This window comes from Fistularia commersonii, chromosome 29, assembly GCF_037954325.1.
Source record: "Fistularia commersonii isolate RoL2024-O1a breed Wild chromosome 29, RoL_Fcom_v1.0, whole genome shotgun sequence".
Classification (NCBI taxonomy): Eukaryota; Metazoa; Chordata; class Actinopteri; order Syngnathiformes; family Fistulariidae; genus Fistularia; species Fistularia commersonii.
This window is the reverse complement of record NC_141312.1, coordinates 6978663-6993920: the sequence shown is the minus strand read 5'-3', so window position 1 is coordinate 6993920 and position 15258 is coordinate 6978663. Positions and strand designations below refer to the sequence as shown.

Here is a 15258-nt window from a genome sequence, read left to right as displayed (position 1 = left end):
GTACAGACAAAAGTTTTAAATATTCAGGGTTGGATTAAACTGTGATTAGCATTGTTCCCTGTTTTTCAGGGAAGCCTCATGTTTCCTCCATGGATTTACTCCACTGCACAATCCTCCTCCCATTGACCCAAATCATGCACTGAGTTTACTGGTGAAACATCTCTTTCCAGCTGACAAGACAAGTGATCCAGTGTTGTTATGGTTACATGGTGCCTGCTCAAGAGGCAACCATTCCATCCTCTTGCACGGTGACAACAAGGGGTTGGATCCAGCCGCTCTCTGATCCCTTTGGACAGGATAATCCAAGCAGAAAATGGATGGAGAGGGACAAGGTTTGGCCTGTAACTGCTTTCCAGTGCGGCATTCATACTGAAGGACAGACGCAGTCAGTGAGAAAGAGGGTTGCATTCATGATCTTGGAAAACTCATGATAGCTCTGTGCTGCTGGAGACAGACAAATGTGGTTCAAGGAAAAGGTTTCTGTTCATACCTCGAAATGCATCACATGGATGAACCCTGAAGGGCTAACGCATTACAATGAGCGAATATGACTTCTGTTTTCCAAATATGGACACAGGCAGTGCAATCGATTTGCTGTGTCCCAGCTGCGTAAGAGTTGGGCTGAATTCTTCATTCTATTAATCCTTAAATGGGGAGAGTCTGGTGTTCTTTCAAAATGAGGCGTGGGTGTCGTGTGTTGTGGGTCAGAACTGGAGCATATACGATGAAAAAAAAAAACTATCTTCAACTCCTTAATTCTTATGCAGCTCGGTGACAGAATAGTTAAAAGGGGCGCAGTTAACGATATGAATATAATGATAATTCAATGAAAACCGAAAAAAATAAAGACATCTTATTTTCCGGAATTGTTTACATTTATTTCTGGTACACTTGCAACAAGTCTTACAGATATAAAAAGAAATGAAGGACTCCACAGAGGAATACAAGTCAGTCTGCCTGGAAGTCATTATGCCACGCAACATTAGTTCACATTTTAAAAACATTCACATAAGGACTTATTGCAGGTGTACTTTTCATAAACTAACAATTTCTACAGCTGGTAGAAACATAATCAAACATGAATTTTTTAACAGTAGGGTTTGGTTTACTACCTTAAATTACAACGTTTCCTTCAAAGGTCTGTTACAAATAAGTTACTCAACTTTTTTTTTCTCCAGTTGCTCAAATACAATTAAGCAACAAAACGAAAATTGATTAGTGTCGTACTCACAAAGTAGAAAGAAAAAATGCATAATTAGTCACATCCATAGCTCTGAAATGTTTATGCAGACAATCCAAATCTGAAATACTGCTTGAGGAGTGAAAACAACAACAACAACAAAAAAGTCAGCAGCTTAAGCACAATCAACACGAACATTGTGACCAGGGGTCATTTCTGCTTCGAGCAATAAAAGTCACCCTCCCTGGTGTCGGATCAGCCTGCTGACGGGAAAATACAGGACAAGCATGGGCTTCATTACACAAACTGAGATGCCTCAGTGCAAGATAATCTCCCAAAAACACAACAGGGGCGCTCGGGAGCCAAACTAAGTGCAAAAAAAGGAGTCAGAATTAAGGAAGTGACATCCAAGTACGCACTCACAAGGAGACGATGTCCAAAAGAGTATAGGTGCTCTTATTCGTAATATTCATTGATTTTTTTGAATATAGTATTTTGGTTCACACTCTTGTGGATCTTCCACACTGAAAATAAAATGTACCCAAACAAATTAGAAGAAACTGATTATACAGGTAAAAGAGACTCAACGTCCATCATAGCATCCAGTGTCATATACGTACAAACGATAACCTTCCTGAACATTTGCAAATCAAAATATGTACAAATCTACATAAAATCGTTGAAATCCTGATCAGGCACTTTGATTCACGACAGTTAAGCCCTCAAATTCATATTTGATGATAAAACATCAGATGATGGTTGTGTTTGGTTTGCTTTTTGCAAGGAATGAAACAAGCTGAGGACAGAAACCAGTAAGAACAGAAACATGAGCGGCGAGTCTCAACAGTGAAATTTATAGGACTTCATTCTGGTATCACTCACAAGCTTGTCAAACACATGCACAGGGAAGCTCCAGTGACTGAAAATAAAGTAACGCCTTCTGCTACATTACAGGAAGGAGATATTCAAAGATGCATCTACAGTTACGGGCGAGAAACACCTGGAATGAACAGCCTCCCCTCGTAACTCGGTGAGCCGGAGTGCTTTTCTGAGAAAAAGGTGCTCACCGATCGCTTTTCCCCGCCAAGCTGCCCCCATGTCTTAACAGGGCGAGAGAACCACTTATATCACACTACGTGACAATAAATAAATATAAGTAATTCCCTAAATAACCCAATTTTAGTTTGATGTGGTTGAACATTTCAGGCAGCACTAAGAACTTATTGGAGCTGTTCCTGGATGACGTCACAGAAGTGGTTTTGTAAGTCGAGCCCGGCCTGATTTTTAAAATACTGCTTTTGACATATACTAAATGTAAAAAGATTTTGTTGCGTATTCATTCCAAGCAGGGACAGCAGGCTGTTTGGCGCTGACATCACGAGCCAGCTGTTTGATTTTGATACAAATGATAGCTGATGCGAACTGTGCTGTTCTTCGTTGTAAAAATTACAATTAAACATCTATTAAATGTCAATTAAAGAAAAAAAAAAAAACACACACGTACAATTTACAATTTGACTACATGATATTATGGTGCTGAGATTTTAGCTCCAGGGTTTGATCTGAATGTCACCACAATTTTTAAATTTAAATCTCCCAATATAATGTATTGTTTGTTCTCCCATCAAATTGAGTTCCATCACTAAACTCACTTTCGCAGCAGCTGATTCTCTCTTTGCAAAATAATTGTACCATTTGCATCTGATTGGCTCTTGTATAAAAAAATACCCATCTAATTGTATCTCAAATATCAGCAAGCTTCTCACCATAGAGAAAAGATCAAACTTTGTGCAAATGTATAAGCGGACAGCTCTTTGGGGCTGGATGGAGTTGGACTTCTTTGAGATAAAATACGTCGTAGTGCAGAGATTTTCTACAGCCTTGTTTTACGCTCCTTAAATCGAAGTTAAATCTACATCATGCATGTATTTTAAGTACCCTATACAATTGAAGTATGACTCTAAGCCCTCAAGTTAATCACAAACCTGCAGGTTAGCCACAGAGGAGGTCCTGTCAACTTGAGATTTGTATGACAGAAAATTAAAAAGCAGTTTGGCCTTTTAATCCCCCCCACAAAAAAACTAAAAATAAAAAAAAATAAATAAATCAACAAAGACTGAATACTTCCTTATTAAATCAAGTTAGATTACATATCATTTTTAACGTAAAGATAATTAAAAGCATCATGGAGGGGTGTGTCTTCTTACAGTCTGTGCCTGCGAGGGTCGGAGCGTGGCGGGGAGGGCGGCGGGGGCAGGGTCACAGTAGTCGGAGGTTCCACCGGGTCATCCATGGGCAGGACCAGGCAGGTCCCGCGGATCGCCACCTCGTGTTCGGCCAGGGCCAGCTCATGATCCAGGCCCTCGTCCGACTGTCCTGTGCTGACTGTGGAGGAGCGCTTGCGGTTGATGGTGCGGGATCCGGTCGCGTCCGTGCTGACGGTGACGTCGGCGTACATGGAGCTCACACTGGCGTCGTTCAGGATGAATTCTGAATCGTCGTCACGGAGCTGACTTTCATTCTAGCGTAGAAGAGGGAAAAGAAATGGGGTACAGTATGTGTATTTATTTTGAATTTAAATGCTATGACTCGTCTTCTGTGTTGAAAGATGAGGCGCATCTATACCTCGTAAGCCTGGGGGCTGGTCAGGCATCGTGCCAGTGGGCCACAACATGCTGGCAGGGTAGCGGTGAGAGGAGGGCCACTGTGGGTTAGGAGAGGTTTCAGGTAGCTGGAGAAAAGTTAAAGATCTGCTAACTTATGCAAAGGTGCTGGAGGAGTGGTCTGTCTTTGGACCAATCACCTGGTCCCGACCTTCTCACTGTGGTGATGCTACTTCAGCTTCTTCTTCTTCTTTCGGCTTTTCCCTTCAGGGGTCACCACAGTGAATCTACATTCTCCATCTAACCCTATTCTCTGTATCCTCCTCTCTAACACCAACTACCTTCATATTTTCTCTCACTACGTCCATAAATCTTCTCTTTGGTCTTCCTCGAGACCTCCTGCCGGTCAGTTCCAATTCCAGCATCTGTCTACCAATATATTCACCATCCCTCCTCTGTGCATGACCCAACCATCTCAGTCTGGCTTCTTTGACTTTCTCTCCAAAACATCTAACATGTGCTGTTCCTCTGATAGACTCATTCCTGATCCTATTCATCCTGGTCACTCCCAGAGAGAACCTTATCATCTTCATCTCTGCAACCTTTCGCTCTCTCTCCTGTCTTTTCATCATTGAAACTGTTTCTAGGCCATACAGCATCGCTGGTCTCACCACTTGTACACCTTTCCTTTCATTCTGGCTGATTGTCTCCATTCACATAGCATCCTTGACACTTTTCTCCACCCATTCTGACCTGCTTGAACCCGTCTCTTCGCCTCTTTTCCACACTCGCCCTGGCTCTGGACTGTTGACCCCGAGTACCTGAAATCCTCCAACTTCTTGATCTCCATTCCCTGTAGCCTCACCGTTCCACTAAAGCCAATCACACACTTATACTCTGTCTTGCTGCGACTAACTTTCATTCCTCTCCTTTCCAGCACATACTTCCACCTCTAGATTTTCCTCAACCTGTTCCCTGCTCTCACTACAGGTCACAATGTAATCTGCTAACTACAATAATTCAAATTCCTCATTTGTCAAAGAACTGTCATTGGCATTGGTGATTCATCTCAAGTTTCCAGGACTTCACTCATCTTAATTGCTTGTTCCCAACTGTATTTGGAAGGGTTATAATTCATTTTAGAAGTTTTTTTTTTTTTATTACACGAAAAACGCTGTTTGCAATCTGATATATACACATTACCTGGGGAACTGTATTTTTTTTACACCCTACGGCACTGCTAAAGAACTATTTGATCCTAACCCAATATTTGCACTGTGTTAGAATATTACAAAAATCTTCAACCTTTATCAAAAAAAAAAACATAGATGTAACAATTCAGGAAACTAACCAGATAGTGTGAAAACATTAGCTAAGTGTAAAGTGTTGCTTCCGGAAATGCACTTGGTGGGAACGTTCAGCCTCAATCTGTCCGGCTGCCTGAGGCTGCTCCTCGCTCTGCAGGAATTGTGTTTACAAAGTCAATAACGTGTGTTCCTTTCACTAACAGCCTTATTGCTCAAGTGCTCCTCGGATAATTACAGCAAGAGTAGGAGCTGCTGCTGCTTCTGCATTCTCAAGCCTTGAAAATAAGGAACAAGAGACACACTCTGAAATGTATATGCGGTTGCTCCGGAAAGCATAAGTTGTGTAAGTGTAGCGTCATACGGAATTGCTGCAGGTCAAGAACTCCCTCTGGTGTTCAGCCTGTATTATAAACAGGTCAGAAAACAGCAATTATGCTGTGATCAGTGGTCTCAAAGGATACTTGTGGTCAAAATTGTACCAAATCCTGAAGGGCCAGGCACTCTCATGCTTGGTGTTTCTCCGCTGTGATCCGTCCAACATGGTCGCACTCTGTCAGAATGAACGGACAAAACAAGGGCATATTTACATCGAAAACATTGAAATTCTAATACTAAATAAACAAGTGATTTCAAACTCGGCTTTCTTACTTACTGTGTTTTCTTGGTCTGAGTCCACACCCACCCTGAAGGAGAAATAAAAGTCAGGCGACTGTAACACGCAACTATTAACTCTGCGATAGGGAGATAACATGTCAAGTTTTAATTCCTGAGGCGTACGGTATACTCATGAAGGAGAGCATGGGCATGGTGCCGCCCCCACAGACCCAAACGGTGAAGAATACAATTAGAAGCGTGGTCGAAAACATCATCTGGCGAGCGTACGTGGCGGTGTCTCGGATAGAAAGAGCAAAGGTCATCGCCCCACGTAGGCCTGAAATATTACATGAAAATTAGGATGGTGTGAGAAAAGATATTTCTACAAGTGCGAGTGTTTTGATAAACAAAACATGATATAGCCAGTGTGAGGCAGAGCTTTGCCTTCAGCTCATCTTCTAAAATATTACTGGACAGAACTCTTCAAGCAGTCAGTGAAAGCCGAAAGAAAATCCATGATGACTTCCTATTGAATTTCAGGCAATTTCTAAACTTTTACCCTTTGAAACAATTAAAAGCTTGATTACTTTTATATTGTATTTGACTGTCTCCCGAGCTGGGATCTGTCCTCAACCACTCAATAAATAATTTCTAGTTACCCTCTGTTTGTTTCATGTGACTATAAGTGGGATTTTATAAGGCTGATTATATTAGCTACAGTAGCTAAACTGGGCTAAGGCACTTTTTTTTGCCAAATGTAAAAGCTCTTTGAACATGTTCATGCCGAAATCAACGACTTGAATTTCTTCAGTTTGAAACTGAGGAAATGTGAGGTGAAACGTCTTCAAGGGAAGAAATTCAGGTCAAATTGCCACAAAGAGTTTTTGTACATGCTTTCACGAAAGCGTGTTAAGATGATAATTGGGAGGGGATTTCCATCGGTAGCCCCCTTTAACTATATAAATGTCAGCTGACACAGGTCTGGTACTCCTTTGAGTAGTGTATCTTGAGTAATTGTGTTTTTAGGGCATGAGTGGGTTGTGCACATTATCTGTCTAATTTTTTTGTTTGGTCTTTACTGCTGTTGTCCCGTACCATCTCTTCGGTGAGAAATGTATCGTGCGGATGTGAATGTGAGCCACAGAGAATTATGACCCGATCTATCACGGCCTTCAGTTCCATTTGTGTACCTGCAAACATCATGACATGCTGAAAATTTGATCTGATCTTGTTCCTTCGTCCCAAGTTGAGCAGGAAAGACAAAGGGTAGATGTTCGCTGCCCTGCCCAGAAACACCGCCAGCTTGACAACACAGAAAGGTCAAGGAGAAAAAAAAAAAACGAGGTAAAAACAAGTTTAGAATTACTATAGAGACCGACCTCTTTTTTGAGTGCACTTGCATTTTCATTCTCTTCCCTAAACACTCAACATACTACTTTATGAAAACATGATCCTCATCAGCACCTTTCAGGTCAAAATTATTGTCCCAATCTATAACTAAGGCAGACCACCCAAAATATCGGTGTGGTCGAATAATGCGCAAATTCCGAAATAGAAATACAACGTCAGGATTGTGACAAACATTCACAGGAAATTTGGCACCACCGGGGCATTAGGGAAGTGAGAAATGTGATAAACTTTTTTCACTCTCCAGTCTCCGAAGTATCTGGAAAGGGCCTTGATTTATTTGGGCACGTAAAAGGATACAAAGGCCCCGATGATGAAGAGAGGGTTGAAGACGTGGGACTGGAAGGAGAAGAGCGTCAGACCCATGTAGGAGAAGATGAAATTCTCCGCCAGGAAGTTCAGTAGCTCAAACAACTGTTGGTGAAGAGACGAGCAGATATAACCTTAAAAATAGGACATTAAGAATCCAAAAAGTCATCACGAGGTTCCTCCAGCTTCATTTTGTATTAATTCGCCTCAGTCGCGTGAGAATTTATGCTTGAATGAGGCAAATTGTTTCCAGTCTAATCATAACATTCATTTGACTGCGGAACTAAAGTTCTCTAAATCAGGAATTTGAGCTGTAAAAATATCCTTGTGCATCATGGGAAGACACTAGGACAAAGTGGTACTTTGTGGTAAGACACAACGGTGGGCAGCTGTGCCATTCGGCAAAAAGGTACGCAAGTACTCTTCTTCTCGTGGAATATTGTTACTGTTTTCGTCAAAATTCTGGAATTTATTAACTGTGAATACCGTACTTCTGAAAGGCGCGCTGAGTCGATACATCAAGCGCAGTACAATTTGCATTTACATCAGAGGAAGTACTCATGATGGCGCAATGATTGATGTGGTTAAATAAAAAAGATAGACGGACGAGCAGGAGGACGCGTCACCTGTTTGGTTCTGTCCTGAGAGTCGGGAGAGAGATTGTTGTAGGTGTAGTGAGCCTGTGTGATCCCACAGAACAGCACAGCAACCACACCTGAATCAGGCACAGAGCGGGAGAAAAACAAATAATTAACATTTAACAATAAATACAGTGTCAACAATTGTTAATTTTTTCAGCCTTTATACGAATTACCACTGGCACTGAAACTTAAAAACAACCTCTCCGACTTCAACTGAATTAAATCTCAAAAAAAACAGCCCCTCGTTACTGATCTTTGAATATTAAAATCCAAAATGCAGCATGTCCGAATTCATCAAACACAATTACAAGACAGGTGCGGCATTTAAATTAAATTAAATTTTAAACAGGCCTGGTTAAAAAGCCGTAGACTAAAATAGGAAATGCGTCGTCTTGATGTGTCTGATCAAAAATTAAACAAAGCTCCCCCTTTGCCCTCGTTCAAGTCTGATATCTGCGGTAAACTCAGGCCTGGGTTTCTACGCTGCTGCTGATCGTATAACCCTGTGTAAATGTCGCTATGCATCCTGATTTCGACGCGTGTAAAACTCTCGGTCTTCATTCAAAACAGATGTTACTTCTCTCTGCCCCCGCACTGGTCTGGCAATGCTCGAGTCTTTGGGTGTTGGGTGAGTTAATTGACTGATTGCCTTCACATGATGGGGGGGGGGGGGGGGGGGATCTTCCTGCCACAGCTTATACATTCAAATTCCCAGTTTTAGGCGACATTACTTTGAGACGTCTCTAAACACCATGCCCATTACACTGTACACTGACACTTTATTGCAGCATCATGTGGTTTAAGTGTTTTAGCCCTAAAATTTAATGAAGTCCGGCACCTCTCCTAATGCTTAACAGAAAATAATTGGAAAGACTTTATGTAGAATATTCTATAGGCAAAGTCTCTACAATTAAATTCAACCTTAAAAAGGTTTTGCTTAGGAATGATTGAATGTATTTTGACGAACGCTGTCAATAACTGTAACGACAGGATGTGTCAGGATGTGTTTCGTTTAAACTACGTGACTAACTCCAAATTATAACCAGATGCTAAAACTGACGCTCTTAAAATGGCATGTATGACTCTCTGGTGCCGGCATACCTGTGAACCCGCAGGCCTCAGCCAATAGGAAAGTGCTCCAGGACATGAGGAAAAAAAGCGCTGTCTCCAGCAAAGGAAAGTCCCTCAGTTTAGTGAACTTGGTTACGTGATGGAAAGTCAAGGAACAAAAGCAGAAACGGCTTATTCGCTGTCAATCGGCGGCCCCTTAACAGTGACGAAACAGAACTTTCCGAGTGCAAATTAGGAGTGAGAAATGCTTTTTTGTAAAATGAGGCAGTTTGAACACGGGAAATACAGCAATGGAACGGTGTGATGAAGTCTGCAATTACACTTTAACTACCGGGGTGTCCTTTTGTTTAAGTAGCTGCAATAAAACCCTTTAAAACATGTAGTCATACCAGGTAACTGCTAATAAGTACTCTTAAAAATAAAGGTTAATTAGCAAGAAGGCAGGAAATGGGTTGGAAAAGATATGAAAGCAGTCATGACGCCAGTGGCCACTCCAAGAGCAAACGATCCACTGAAGACTCCCAGGAAGACGCCAAAGGATTTCAACATGGCCATGGCCTCGAAGCTGTGGCTGTTGTCTCCAACGGGCTGGTACGCCACAATGGAGCTGGTGGTTCGGATAGAGCACACAACATTTACACGAAAAAGAAAGCTGTCAGTTTTGGAGAGCACGAGGAGCAGACCAGGTCTAGTGTCAAACATGCTCACAGAGAAAACACAAAAAGATTATTTAAACATATATGTTGGGCATTAAGAAAAAAAAAAATTAAAGTTTAAGCAACTCAAATCCATGAATGGCTGATTTTACCAGCACTATGTTTGTCTTATTGGGTATAATATAGATATATATCAGCCAACATGAAATTACAAATCAGCCAACATGGACTTGAGTTGAATTTGGCATTCATGGCAAGGGAGGAATGTAGCAACAAGAGGAATGAATGTTTATTTCTAATAAGATATCGGACGTCTCAACTCTTTCCATTGATATCTAATTAGAAAACTTTGCAGAAAAAGTACATTTTAAAGAAGCATATTCAGGCACTACCAGAGTCTGATCAATACATCAGGAAGGCCAGTGCTAACCTTTCATGGATAAACCCAGAGTGGCATTTACAACGGCCAATAACAAATGTTACAGACCGGCAATTTATATGTAAAAGACTCAGTCGGTTAGTTAGGTTTTCATGGCCTGAGGGGCAGCCAGTTGAACATAAACATTGTATCAGCGTCAATGTTTAATCGAGTGCAGGTTGTAATATCAATGTCAGAGGGTCTGTGAATTGATTTAGACAACCAAAAACTGCTGACGTTGACATCACGAAGCTTTTGAGTTGTATCGTTCACTCAAAATAGATCCAAATTCCATCCAAACGTCCAATCGTTAATGCCCTTGCAACATCTTAGGACGTTTGTGCCTTTTTTTGGAGTTGAATGTTCAGTTTCAATTTCATTGACTACAAACTACAATGGGATGTGTGTCCGAGGTCTTGCTGACACTTCATTCATATAATTCTGGCATTAAATTAATGTCTGATTCAGCTCATAGTTCAAGACCATTCAACCGTATTGCGTTGAAATTTGCCATGTAAAGAATGGGAAAAATATCATGCCGTTTTATCAATCCATGAAATTTTATGGATTTCATTTAGCAAACTGTGAAGACCAGGTGCTAATACTACGAGCCAATGCCCCACCCACCCACCGAGGAGTCATCGTTTCGTTTTCTCCCGGCCATTCCTCCACCCCCTCGGTCCAGACTGGACCATAATCTCCAGAAGAACGAAAAGCCCCGGCCCTTTGCCTACTCTGCTTCTCCAACCGCAGCAGAACACTCCATACATACGTGAAAGTAGGTGATGATTGACACAGATGGGTGGAGGACAGCAAGTAGTGAAATGACAGGGCGATGTTGTGTTAGTATGATTATTGTCCACATTTCTCACATTTATCCTGATTATTGAGCAGCTGAGCAACATAGAAATTCATGGGAAATACTGGTGAAATAGCAGCGAACACTACTGAGGCTGTGCTTGTGTCTGTCCATTACTTACGAAGAGAGGACGATGGCAACAGCATCATTGAGGACACTCTCCCCGAAAAGCAAAGCGTAGAGGTCCACATCTACCTTCAGCTCGTTGAAAATAGCTAGTACAGTAACTGCGACGCAGAGCAGAGGAAAAAAAATTAAAACAATAATCGTTACAAACATAAATAAACCGGGGTTGAAAACCCACCTGGGTCAGTCGCAGACACAATGGCCCCGAAGAACAGGCAGTCAGTAAAGTAAAAATCACCCCCAAGCTGGCCCACGACTTTCATAAAGGACACAAAGCCATACATGATCATTCTGGGGAGAAAGAAATACAGACATCGATGCAACTTTCGAAAAATAAGCAAGAGAACATCTTTCCGTTATATAATGCAGGCTGAGTGGGTGTAAAAATCTCCCTTTATAAAAATGCCTTAGACATCTAAATAAGAGGGCTGTGCATATCTCACACTGAGTTCAATTTGATACAAATTTCTTGTTTAAAAAGATGCACCAACATAAACACACACACACAATATATGTGTCCAACAATTCAGAATTCTAAAACTACGCCCTGACATGTAAAATGTCAGTGTGAATCATGACATTATTTCTTGAATGCAAATTTTTTTCTTTTGCGAGGACAAACCCCAATGTCTATGAGGAATGCGAAATTAAAGGGAGAGTGAAAGTGTGAGAGCAAAGATGGAGGCGTGCTACGGTGGCATTAAAATCTTATCAGGAATGTCATTTCATGAATGAGATATTGTAAACAAGAATGTGTAGATGATTATTTAGAACCGCAGATAATGTGATATGTGGCATTTCACAACCACGTCAATGGTTTCCATGTCCGTTACAGACTTCGACTAAAACCATATTATGAATGCTTAGTGGCACCACATCAATTGTTGTCTGATGTATATGAGGACATGAGCAGGGAAAGACAGAAGCAGAAGTAAGACCATTTTTTGGGAGCGAGAAGGCTAGAATCTTCCTAGTCACGGACTTCAAGCAGTGTCAATGACTGCAAAACCACTGCAGTTTGTTGCTATTGCCAATCGTCATTACACTCTGCGAGCTTCTTCTGATATTGTATGCCTAAATTAAAATACCTATAACATACATTTTAAAGAAAGGGTTCATGCAAGACCCAAATCCCCTGTTGTTTTCAGCTTGCAGTGCTATGTATCCAATTAAACCCTTTTTGGCACAAGTTTCTAATTTTTCAAATATCCACGTCAGAAATGTCTGCATTAGGATTAAACAGAAGTGACTCAGTGAAACCGAGCTCTTGTGTGAAGCTCAAGTTCCCTTAAATAAGGTTTGCGGAACCAGACAGCAATGTCTGTTTCCTGAAATCACGGTCTGGTCACGCAATACTAAAACAAACACTTGTAATCAAAACTGTAGTAATCCCAGTGATTAAACTGTCAAAAAAAAGTCAAAGTCAGCTTTATTGTCAATTTCTCCACATGTACTGGACATACAGAGGAATCGAGAAGTCAATCGAGAAGCCCGCGATGATATGAAATTAGCAAAATAATAGCAATAGATTGCAAATTAGTAACTATGTCCTAATTGTTACACAAAGCTGCACATTGATATTTTGTGGATCATTTAAGCAACTGCTTTGTAGAAAGAGTCAGTTTTAGCACTACCAGGAAAACTCCATTAAGGTCCACTGTTTTTACAGATGACAGACAATCTCATCCACTCACATACTGAAAAGAACAGGCACGCACACCTGATAAATTACATGGATATTAAAAAACACATATTCCTAATTTAGCGTTACAGCTTCCCTTTAAGCCTAGCATCACTTAATCTATCAGCAAACACTGATAAGTATGGATAACTTACCCAATCACAAAGCATGATAGAACTGTTCCCATGAAGGCATAGGCAAGGATGGAGCCGATATTTCTGAAAAAATGTCTCTGAGACAAACAAGGATGCAGATTACTTTAAGAGATGTCTTGTTTTAATACAACAGCTACCAAAATCTGGGAAACATAATTTACTTTCATAACAGTGAAATAATACATACCTCTAATTTAACAAACATCATTTTTTATTAAAGATAGTTATTAAGTTCCTACAATCATAGTCATAAATCATTTGGATCCTCTTACCCGTTTCAGACTATAACCGGCATGGAAGATAATGGGAGGCAGCAGAATGTTGAAAAACACCTCAGGGTCGAAGGTCACCTAAATAGACAGAAAATTGAAGTCTGATTTAACCATGTTTTGTTTTTGACAGTGCAAACTTGTAACATCTCAGAGTTTGCCACTGAAATTTCCGCATTGTTATAGATAAGGATAACATTAATATATTTTATTCACAAAATAAACACGATTTTAATTTACTCACAAATATCAAGGGGGATTAAAAGTCAAATGGACCAATGCAGTGGGTCATGAATCTATTTTCCTTTCAGACACTTTCAGACATATGTTCAAGAGAGGCACATTTAAAGCAACAAGTTTTGTGTGTTCCACACAATCGTGTCAGGTCCTTGCCTTTCTCAGCATCTCATCGTCCTGTACTTGATGACCTTTGCCCCTGCTGACTTCGCCCTTCAAGGTGTACTCATAAAATCGCCCGCTAATGTTGACGAGGAGGGTGGCAGGACTGGCATTGACAGCACAGCTTAAGATCGTGTCGCTCATGCTCTGAGGCACGTGGACACCGAACCTCAGGATGACTCCCACCAGGAGGCCTTCCCACGGAGAGGAGCAAACAGGGAGAAAAAGTAATTAACCAAGAATGTGTTGGAGTCACCTACTGCAAGACTCAGTTGGAGCGGGAATTGCATTGAAACAGTCATGTGGGTAATTGAAATTGTATTAGGGAGACTGAACATAAATAAATATATATATATATATATATATATATATATATATATATATATATATATATATATATATATATATATAAAATATCATATATAAATGAGAACACATTTTTCTAAAAAGAGTGGACATGCTTTCTCAACAGCTATTACAGCGTGTAGTCATGCATAACAAAATTGAATGATGGTGCATTTATCTGAATAGTTATTTCTGTACAATTTGACAGATTACTTAACCGTGCTTTAACACCATTCAACAGGTTATCAATTTTATTCTTTATTTTAGTTGGGGATTTGTCACACAACACCCAGCGTCGCAAATTAATAATGGAGGCTAAATGTAACTTCACAAGCATAGATGTAATATTGTTTTGAGTGTAACATAATCACTATAGTATGTTAATATTTAAGAAGTCTTCTTAGGTTTTAGAAGGTGTCGAATTAGCTTACCATTCCGGTTGAAGGAGCTAACGGTATCGTAGCCAACGGCTAGCATCAACGCTTTGTGAACTTAAGACTGGCATTAACGTTAGCTAATGTTAGTGCTTACCATATATCATAGCAAGTCCCGTTTCGTGCAGAAATCTAAATCGTCGGTGTTTAAACAGCCATATAGTTAAAATGGTGAGAGTCAAAAGCATTATGAATATAAGTAGGTTGGCACTGTCTTGTCTGTGGCTTTCTTCAGCCATCCTCTCAGTCTCGATGTTGTCCATCGCATTGCCCTCGCTTTGGCTCCCGACGAGCACAAATGTCAACAGAAAAGGCAACAACAGGGCCGCTTTCGACGGTCCGATGTCAAAAAATCGACTTGGTGGAGATACCATAATGGTTTCAGTGAGCCGGTAACATTTGTCTTTAGAAGTAGTCCTAATTGTGTGACGAGAAACGCTGCCTGTCTCCCGGGACTCTAGCAAATGACAGCGGCTTCCGTAGCCGTTATCAAAACACTGGAACTTCCGGCTCTGTCAAAATAAAAGTAAGACAATAAAAACTGACAGGAAGCAATGTGGGGTTATGTCGTTGACTTTGTGCGTTTAATTGCATTAAAATCAATAACATTTTGATTTATTTTTTGTCTTTCACTTCTAGCTTCTGCATGCATATTTTCTTGTTACAGATCTGTCCTTGATATTAAAGTGTTACACATTGTAAATGGCATAAGTGACCACATAATTGTATGTATCACTGAACCATATGCACCTGTATATTTGTTGTACAGTGATGCAGTGATGAGCGTTGTAATCCTTATACCTT

At 40.6% G+C, this 15258-nt stretch overlaps 1 protein-coding gene across 1 annotated transcript; it reads right to left on the bottom strand.

Annotated features, from left to right (window-relative positions):
- Positions 1-856: 856 nt before the first annotated feature.
- LOC147216875 (sodium/hydrogen exchanger 6-like) lies at positions 857-14923 on the bottom strand. Its single transcript, XM_086177511.1, has 16 exons — positions 14552-14923; positions 13670-13869; positions 13280-13357; positions 13008-13084; positions 11350-11462; positions 11167-11272; positions 9579-9719; positions 9143-9249; positions 8027-8115; positions 7392-7505; positions 6875-6986; positions 5868-6021; positions 5743-5773; positions 5552-5640; positions 3806-3911; positions 857-3701 (listed from the first exon to the last, which is right to left on the bottom strand). Exons 1-16 carry the CDS (start codon positions 14826-14828, stop codon positions 3384-3386), a joined length of 2112 nt encoding a protein of 703 aa, XP_086033637.1. The 5' UTR covers positions 14829-14923; the 3' UTR covers positions 857-3383.
- Positions 14924-15258: the final 335 nt, after the last annotated feature.